Here is a 10,012-nt window from a genome sequence, read left to right on the forward strand (position 1 = left end):
CAATGTTTGTACCTTCCCACAAGCATAAAATTAGACCTAATAAGCCAAATGATAATTATTAGGTACCTAATAGGAAATTCCAATGGAAATTTAAATCGTGTTATGTGAATCTCGTGACTTTTTGTCGGGGACGGGTCGCTAGTATGTAAATTTGCAAGACAATAACACCCAATTTCCCCTGAACAGAGCTGGCGACTATGCTACTACGGCGCCGGCGTCGTTGGCATCGTCCTCACGATCCTCACCTTTATGACCCTCCGAGAGCCGGAGCGCACCACCATCGGCGAGGAGGGGGGGAAGACGGAAAACATGGAGGCGGGGACGAAACAGCCACAAATCACCATCTGGCACGTTATTACCCAGCCGAGGATCATATTGCTGTGTATTGCGGCTTCTATCAGACATTGCGGTGAGTTTAAAGGCAGGGACACACTTACCCCACGTACGCAATGTATGCAATGGATTATGACAATCTGAACCCTGAAAGTTGTATGCTTAGAAACATACTTGTCATGCGTTGCGTTGCGTATGACAAGTATGTTTCTAAGCATACAAATTTTAGGGTACAGGTGTCATAATGCATTGCATACGTTGCCGTACGTGGGATAAGTGTGTTCCGAGCTTTATATACATGCCCCAACCAGCCGGGCTAGCACGTGATGGGCGCGACAGTATCTCGCGGCGAGATAGACTACCTGTCCCTATTTTATTAACACAGTTAGAAAAATAAGAGTATTCTATCTCGCCGCGAGATACTGTTGTCGCTCCAATCATGTGCTAGCCCGGCTGAAGGATTAATATGATGGCCCCTATATCGCTTATCACAGTATATTAAACAGTTGTCACTTTCTAAGAGTGACGATGTTGGTTTGGTTAACATCTCGCATAGGTATTATAACACGCCTACTTAATATAATGCCACACAAGTAAGCAGAATACCTGTTGTGCCTCGGCAATACTGTTACCATATAATTCATAAATATTATTGCATACCTATTGCGAAGATATAAGCCCACCGACAATCAGTGAGAGCGATGCTGTAAGTAGTTAGACGTATAATCATAACCGCTTTACGTGCGCTGTCACTGTTGAATGTAAGTACTGCGTCGAAAAGTGCATTTCTAAAAGGACAATATTTCAGCTCACTAACGATCAGTTTTCGAGAAATCTTCAATGTCACAAGCCTTCTCTGTCACAACCACAACCCTCATAGATACCTATTTAAGTACCTACCTTACATTAGAATCATGAACTAGCAAGTCGAAACTGTAGGTATAGTTCCAAATGTATTGTAAGTACCTATGTTGGCATTGGCACCTAAGTATTACTATAGATACCTACCTGTTTTTGACGCAGTAGCAATTTCCTATCAATAAATCGATCGAAGTCGTTCACAAAACAACAATCGAACATGACGAACAAGAAAACATAATACCTAGAAACATGCCTAGGAGACACCATTAAGAAGTCCTACTACAACCAATCCCTAAAGAACCTAAAGTCTTACTTTTTAAGGTTCAATATCGAGTGGCCTATGAAAAAAGGCCTCATTCATAAATGTATACTAAAATCTACATAAATTTAAACACATTAAGGTTGTATTTTGCAAAGGAAGTATAAAATAGTTCTGCCTGTCACCCGTATCCTGCCAGTCACGGTTCTGACATCTTGTCACAAAATGCAAGGCCAAATTAGTGGTCCCGAGGCATTCAAAAATATTTCTTATGCCGTTCTAATAAAATACAAGGCTTTGTGTTTAATAAGGCTTCCGTTAAATTGAGTTGTAATTAATTCAGCGGACAAAAAGTCGGAAATTGATACGAGTAGGTACATGTTATTTTTGGCACAATAGAGACGGGTTAATGTAAACATTCGGTCAATTAATGGCGTAAAATAGTAGGAACTAGGTACGTATCTCAATTCTATTTTCAACTGCCGCAGGCGGGGTTATTAAATGTACATTATTTGGGTGTACTGTGCCTATAAATAGTTCTGCGACTTTGCCTGTCGCAAATGCCAAATTGTACTTATGTATTTATACCTATCGCTTATCGGTATCGCTTTTAGTACTAAGTGCCCCAACAGTTCATGCACGTCCCCTATATAAATTACCAGGGATATGTAAGCATACTAAAGAGCTTGTTACACCTTCCTGAATGACACCTAACTGACGAGAGGGACTTCTACGACTACATATTGCTGCATTCCTGTCGTCAGTAAAAAAAATCCTGACCTGCGGGCGCAGTATGCTGGTTCCATTTTTATAGCCTGTCACTATGCCCGTCACTTTTGCACTTACATATTTGTCAGAACGTGACAGGCATCGTGACAAGCGATAAAAATGCGACCGTGCTACCGCCGCTGATGTTTTTTGTAACACATACAAAAATTTTTTCGCAGGCGGCATGTGCTTCGCATACAACGCCGACTTGTACTACCGGGACTACTTCCCCGACGTGGACCTGGGCTGGTGGCTGTTCGCCGTAACTGTCGGCATCGGCTCTGTCGGCGTTGTCGTTGGCGGCGTCGTGTCTGACAAGTAAGTTTATAGTCCGGTTGACTATCAGCATAGAGAAATAAGTAAGACAAGAGTGCTCACTCCATACATCAGTTCAGACTATTAATTTCAGTGTCTACATCTAGCATCGAGTAGCGGAACTATCAGTACTGCTACTTAACAATAGATGTAGCACCGACCGGAAAGTCTTATCTCAACAGCATAAGACTTTCCGGTCGGTGCTACATCTATTGTCAAGTAGCAGTACTCATAGTTCCGCTACTCGATGCTAGATGCTAATAGTCTTTTTGGTACTGAAACTGATGTATGGAGTGAGCACTCTATGTATTTTTTTCTCTATGCTATCAGATAGGCTACGAGATTTAACTTTATGCCAGAGTGGTTGACTCTTTGGCGCGACTACTTCCATACCATACCACGCCAAGCTTGTAGGTACTTCGAAAAACTTCATGCTTACCTTTCATGAAAACAGGGAGTTCATTCCACAGCTGGTGCGTTAGGGGAAGGGTATTCATTTGGTGCAGAATGTGAAGAACCTGCCAACGACGGCGAGAGTGATGCGGTGGTAGAAAGCCATCTTCAAAGTTCAAAAGTATCTATGTAGTATACTTATCCTTATGTAGGTACTTATCCTCCACTTTACGGCGCGGCCATATAAATTCCAAAGTGAGGACAGAGCCGACAGACCTGCCCGCGGTGAGTGGTGCTGGTGCGGTGGTAGAAAGCAGCCGGTTGAAGTCGCCTCGGACAAGTTTCACAACTTGTACTATTGTAACTGTTTGACAGTAGTTCAGCTTTCATAATTCTTTATTTTACTATTCCTTTTTCTGTGTTATGATTATTTATCTCGTAGCCAAGTGAACCCTTTTCCCAATATAATGTGTACCTGCCCCCCGCTTCCCCTACGCGAGATAATGTAAGGATCTCGTGCTCAAACTGTGATTAATTAATATCTAATTTATTCCAGATTCGTGGCCAAACTGGGCGTCCGCTCCCGTGTGCTCGTGCTGGCTCTATCGCAGCTGGTCGCTACGCTACCCGCCTTCGGTTCGGTTGTCTTCGGACCTCTGTGGGCCATGATCACCCTAGCTCTTTCCTACTTCTTCGGTAAGTTCCCTACTTTTTCGGTAAGTTATGACACTGGCTTTATCCCAGCTGATCGCTACGCTACCCGCCTTCGGTTCGGTTGTCTTCGGACCTCTGTGGGCCATGATCACCCTAGCTCTTTCCTACTTCTTCGGTAAGTTCCCTACTTTTTCGGTAAGTTATGACACTGGCTTTATCCCAGCTGATCGCTACGCTACCCGCCTTCGGTTCGGTTGTCTTCGGACATCTGTGGGCCATGATCACCCTAGCTCTTTCCTACTTCTTCGGTAAGTTCCCTACTTTTTCGGTAAGTTATGACACTGGCTTTATCCCAGCTGATCGCTACGCTACCCGCCTTCGGTTCGGTTGTCTTCGGACCTCTATGGGCCATGATGACCCTAGCTCTTTCCTACTTCTTGGGTAAGTTTGTGGTTTCGCTATATGTTCAGAATGAGCTATGAACACAGTCAATTCGGACAACATTAGTACCTATACTAAAAGTACATATTTTACTTTTTACATTTTTTAATTAATTCTGTACTTGGTACCTACACCCTGTAAGATAGCAATTTTTACCAGAATCAATCACGCATATCGTAGATATACTTATTTATACGTTGCCTTAATGTTTATAGCAATTTCGTAAATGAATCACGATGCACATGTACTTACAATTAGATAGATATTGTACAAAGAAATAATTTATCAAATTTCTAAGTGTAAGGCCCGAGTGGACGCTCATGTTGGGCGTGCAGCGGGGCGGGGCGTGCATGTCAAACAAATGCAAGCGTATAGTAGCGGCCTTAGTGCACGCTGCTCAAATCCCTTGTGAGCCCGACGCCACGCTGCACGCCCCGCCGAACGCTCCGCTTCGAGCGTCCACTCAGGCCTTACACTAACAAATACGTTCGTTTCCAGCTGAGATGTGGTTCGGCATCGTGTTCGCGATCCTCGTGGAGATCGTACCGCTCTCCGTTCGCTCCACCACCGTTGGAGTGTTCCTGTTTGTCATGAACAACGTGGGAGGGAACCTTCCCATCCTGGTGGACCCTGTGGCCAAGGCTATTGGCTACAGAGAGGCTATTATGATCTTCTACGCTGGCTTCTATGGAATCAGTAAGTCTTGCACTTGGTATAATGTAGCTCTAAAGTAACCTTAGGTATGTGGAGCGAGTTCCTGTTCGTCATAAACAACGTGGGAGGGAACCTTCCCATCCTGGTGGACCCTGTGGCCAAGGCTATTGGCTACAGAGAGGCTATTATGATCTTCTACGCTGGCTTCTATGGAATCAGTAAGTCTTGCACTTGGTATAATGTAGCTCTAAAGTAACCACCTTAGGTATGTGGAGCGAGTTCCTGTTCGTCATAAACAACGTGGGAGGGAACCTTCCCATCCTGGTGGACCCTGTGGCCAAGGCTATTGGCTACAGAGAGGCTATTATGATCTTCTACGCTGGCTTCTATGGAATCAGTAAGTCTTGCACTTGGTATAATGTAGCTCTAAAGTAACCACCTTAGGTATGTGGAGCGAGTTCCTGTTCGTCATAAACAACGTGGGAGGGAACCTTCCCATCCTGGTGGACCCTGTGGCCAAGGCTATTGGCTACAGAGAGGCTATTATGATCTTCTACGCTGGCTTCTATGGAATCAGTAAGTCTTGCACTTGGTATAATGTAGCTCTAAAGTAACCACCTTAGGTATGTGGAGCGAGTTCCTGTTCGTCATAAACAACGTGGGAGGGAACCTTCCCATCCTGGTGGACCCTGTGGCCAAGGCTATTGGCTACAGAGAGGCTATTATGATCTTCTACGCTGGCTTCTATGGAATCAGTAAGTCTTGCACTTGGTATAATGTAGCTCTAAAGTAACCACCTTAGGTATGTGGAGCGAGTTCCTGTTCGTCATAAACAACGTGGGAGGGAACCTTCCCATCCTGGTGGACCCTGTGGCCAAGGCTATTGGCTACAGAGAGGCTATTATGATCTTCTACGCTGGCTTCTATGGAATCAGTAAGTCTTGCACTTGGTATAATGTAGCTCTAAAGTAACCACCTTAGGTATGTGGAGCGAGTTCCTGTTCGTCATAAACAACGTGGGAGGGAACCTTCCCATCCTGGTGGACCCTGTGGCCAAGGCTATTGGCTACAGAGAGGCTATTATGATCTTCTACGCTGGCTTCTATGGAATCAGTAAGTCTTGCACTTGGTATAATGTAGCTCTAAAGTAACCACCTTAGGTATGTGGAGCGAGTTCCTGTTAGTCATAAACAACGTGGGAGGGAACCTTCCCATCCTGGTGGACCCTGTGGCCAAGGCTATTGGCTACAGAGAGGCTATTATGATCTTCTACGCTGGCTTCTATGGAATCAGTAAGTCTTGCACTTGGTATAATGTAGCTCTAAAGTAACCACCTTAGGTATGTGGAGCGAGTTCCTGTTCGTCATAAACAACGTGGGAGGGAACCTTCCCATCCTGGTGGACCCTGTGGCCAAGGCTATTGGCTACAGAGAGGCTATTATGATCTTCTACGCTGGCTTCTATGGAATCAGTAAGTCTTGCACTTGGTATAATGTAGCTCTAAAGTAACCTTAGGTATGTGGAGCGAGTTCCTGTTCGTCATAAACAACGTGGGAGGGAACCTTCCCATCCTGGTGGACCCTGTGGCCAAGGCTATTGGCTACAGAGAGGCTATTATGATCTTCTACGCTGGCTTCTATGGAATCAGTAAGTCTTGCACTTGGTATAATGTAGCTCTAAAGTAACCACCTTAGGTATGTGGAGCGAGTTCCTGTTCGTCATAAACAACGTGGGAGGGAACCTTCCCATCCTGGTGGACCCTGTGGCCAAGGCTATTGGCTACAGAGAGGCTATTATGATCTTCTACGCTGGCTTCTATGGAATCAGTAAGTCTTGCACTTGGTATAATGTAGCTCTAAAGTAACCACCTTAGGTATGTGGAGCGAGTTCCTGTTCGTCATAAACAACGTGGGAGGGAACCTTCCCATCCTGGTGGACCCTGTGGCCAAGGCTATTGGCTACAGAGAGGCTATTATGATCTTCTACGCTGGCTTCTATGGAATCAGTAAGTCTTGCACTTGGTATAATGTAGCTCTAAAGTAACCACCTTAGGTATGTGGAGCGAGTTCCTGTTAGTCATAAACAACGTGGGAGGGAACCTTCCCATCCTGGTGGACCCTGTGGCCAAGGCTATTGGCTACAGAGAGGCTATTATGATCTTCTACGCTGGCTTCTATGGAATCAGTAAGTCTTGCACTTGGTATAATGTAGCTCTAAAGTAACCACCTTAGGTATGTGGAGCGAGTTCCTGTTCGTCATAAACAACGTGGGAGGGAACCTTCCCATCCTGGTGGACCCTGTGGCCAAGGCTATTGGCTACAGAGAGGCTATTATGATCTTCTACGCTGGCTTCTATGGAATCAGTAAGTCTTGCACTTGGTATAATGTAGCTCTAAAGTAACCTTAGGTATGTGGAGCGAGTTCCTGTTCGTCATAAACAACGTGGGAGGGAACCTTCCCATCCTGGTGGACCCTGTGGCCAAGGCTATTGGCTACAGAGAGGCTATTATGATCTTCTACGCTGGCTTTTACGGAATCAGTAAGTCTTGCACTTGGTATAAATTATAATGTATCTCTAAAGTAGAGTCCAGACGAGCTGGGCAAATCGATAGATTAGATCAAGAAAATAATTGGCGCCAATCTCCAGTTTAATCACCAATTTAAGATTTATGGTGATATTTGATCCCTCTAAGTTAAAAAAATGCTCCAAAACGAAAATAGCGTCACAAATTAGTATTCTTGCGTCCGCACCCCATTTTATCGGTAATATCGGTCATAATCGGCGGTCGAATTCGGCGAGCCAAATTGGCATTTGCGTCCGCACGTCCTGATTTGATCGGACAATTTAATCAGATTGACGAAAAATTGTCTCGTCTGGACTCCACTTAAAGTACCCTTAGCTATGGGGCCTGATGTAAGGAGTGAAGCGTTAGTGGTATCTGTTTTCCTTATATTTATATGAAAATATGACGTTTTATTATGATACTTCCACGTGTAATCACAAAGTCGGTGATGACGAGTTTAGTTTTGGTCTCAAGCTCATTTTTGGCATCAGTAAGATCAAAATAAATAGTTATTGCCGTTCAAACAAATTTGTCAGTAGAAAAAGGCGCGAAATTCAAATTTTCTATGGGACGACAACTGTTCGCGCCTATATTTTTTAAATTTGCCGCTCTTTTCTACTGACGGAAATGGCTTGACAGAATTGACCTAACCATCATTCTTAATCAATTTTTTTTTCAACAGGCTGCATCCTCTTCTTCCTGACTATGTTCTTCATGGATGGCCCAGTGGCGAAGGCCCCGGAGCCCGCACAGCTCAGCCCGACGGCGAAACCCATAGGCTTAGACAACAGAGCGTACAGCCACGACGAATTACCCGCGCGAAACGGAACGCGCCCCGCACACGATTCTAGCAAATTGTAGTTTATCTGTGGTAATTCTCGATGGTTATAAGAAAGAACCTTGTGTGTATGCACTTAAGGTTCGATGTTGTTGTAATTTAATATCAGTTCGGAAGTTGTGATTTTTATACGACATAGAAAACAGAGCATACGCGCGGAACGGACACCACACTGTCTGTGGTATCTGTGGTAACATTTTCGATGTCTAAAGTGGATACGAGAAAGAACCTTGTGTGCACGTGTATAAGGTTCGATTTTGTTGTAAAGTTAATAATCAGTTCAGACATATAGTCTGTGCGGAAAGAGAAGAGTCATAGATTTCACGCACAGACTCATAGGCAGAGATGGGCAAAATTTATTCGAATGACGAATTACGAATGAAAATAACTAAATTTATCGCGAATGACGAATAAAAATGTCGGATGATTATTCTTATTTGAATAAATTATTCGTCGAATAATTCATCCGCGAATAATTTATACGTCGAATGAATTGCCACGAATAATTTGTTTATTGGAATACCTTATAAACTTTACGGTTTCGAAAGATTTGGCAACTGTGATGTGCGATACAACTACCTGCAAGTCCTATAACTACCTAAATAGTTACTGTAAATATAAATTACGCGTTGTGAGATTCGCTCTGAAGCAAACAACTGCTAAGAAAATTTGGTTTTCTCACTCTTTTAGTATATAGCTATCTCTTTCTGGGTCTGGCTAGAAAGTTACTAATATTTTGTGTGTAATTTATTGTTCACGCTAATCCTTTGTTTATTATACTACCTGGGCTTATCCTTTAACCCTTAACAATCTTTAACTTGTCAGAACAAATTTACAGTAAAAACAAGTCATATTAAACGTGTTATTAATGTTATTATTCGTGTTGTTTATTTGAATGGCATAAGCCAATAAACTTAAATATTTTTCGTGGATTTATTCGAATGAAATAACGAATAAATCATTCGTCATTTGAAAAGTGGTCGGATGATTTATCCGCGCTTAGACATAAGACGAAATACCCGATTTTTCATGGTTATGCCTGAAATGGATTGTACGAGTAAGTGCCTTATGAGCATGTATATTTAAGATATTATTTTGTCTGCTGTGTTACTGTATAAGGTTGATATCAGTTTAGAAGAGATGTTTTTGGGACGCTACTGAATGATGATCCCATTCTTGATGATGAATTTGGAAAATCCAAAAAAAAAGTGGAAAACACAGAGAATGCATTTTGAATCTCGTAATATAATGAATGTGTCATGTAGTGACAACGATAGAATAAGAGGAACTAGAATCTCGTAAAATGTGTCATTTATCTCATTCTACAAAATAAATGGATCCAATAGATTTGCCGCCGTTTTAAATATAGTCTGGAAAGCCAATTTGTCAGTAACAAAAGTGAATTCAATTTTTAACTAGCTTTTATTAGGTCGACCTCTATGTAACCAAGTGAAGTTAAATTTGGTCCACTTCCCGGTTTCCGATTGAGCTGAAAGTTTGCATACACAAAGTCGGGTGACAATGCAATATTATGGTACCATCGAGCTGATCTGATGATGGAGACAGGAGGTGGCCATAGGAACTCTGTGATGAAACAACGCAACCTAATTGTGTTAGGGGTTTTTAGAATTGTCTCGATGAGTATTAGTTGTCTGTCGTAAGAAAAGTACAGTCAGCGATAAAAGCTTGTACCAAAAATGAAATTTTTGACAAAAACTTATTTTATGAGAAATCGATCGTTCGGCCACGTTTCTGAAATTTGTCTTTTGTACTAACAAAAGTGGCTTGCCAGGCTATAGTTAGGTACTTTATTTACAAAGAAATAATGTTTCCTCAGAGGCGAAAAACGAAATTGAAATTTCTTTATCTACCTCTCTATCGCTCGAATGAGTAATAGCGATAGAGGCAGATAACGAAATTACGATATTCGTT

At 42.8% G+C, this 10,012-nt stretch overlaps 1 protein-coding gene across 1 annotated transcript in view; it reads left to right on the plus strand.

Moving 5' to 3' along the window:
- LOC134657000 (putative metabolite transport protein HI_1104) overlaps positions 1–8,124 on the plus strand; it is a 78,335-nt gene extending 70,211 nt beyond the window's left edge. The window contains exons 6-10 of the mRNA XM_063512566.1: positions 187–409; positions 2,401–2,539; positions 3,486–3,625; positions 4,523–4,720; positions 7,925–8,124. Of these exons, the coding sequence (XP_063368636.1) occupies positions 187–409; positions 2,401–2,539; positions 3,486–3,625; positions 4,523–4,720; positions 7,925–8,103 (879 nt within the window). The 3' untranslated portion in view covers positions 8,104–8,124. The remainder of the gene's footprint in view (positions 1–186; positions 410–2,400; positions 2,540–3,485; positions 3,626–4,522; positions 4,721–7,924) is intronic.
- Positions 8,125–10,012: the final 1,888 nt, after the last annotated feature.

The sequence above is a fragment of the Cydia amplana genome, chromosome 19 (assembly GCF_948474715.1).
Source record: "Cydia amplana chromosome 19, ilCydAmpl1.1, whole genome shotgun sequence".
Lineage (NCBI taxonomy): Eukaryota > Metazoa > Arthropoda > Insecta > Lepidoptera > Tortricidae > Cydia > Cydia amplana.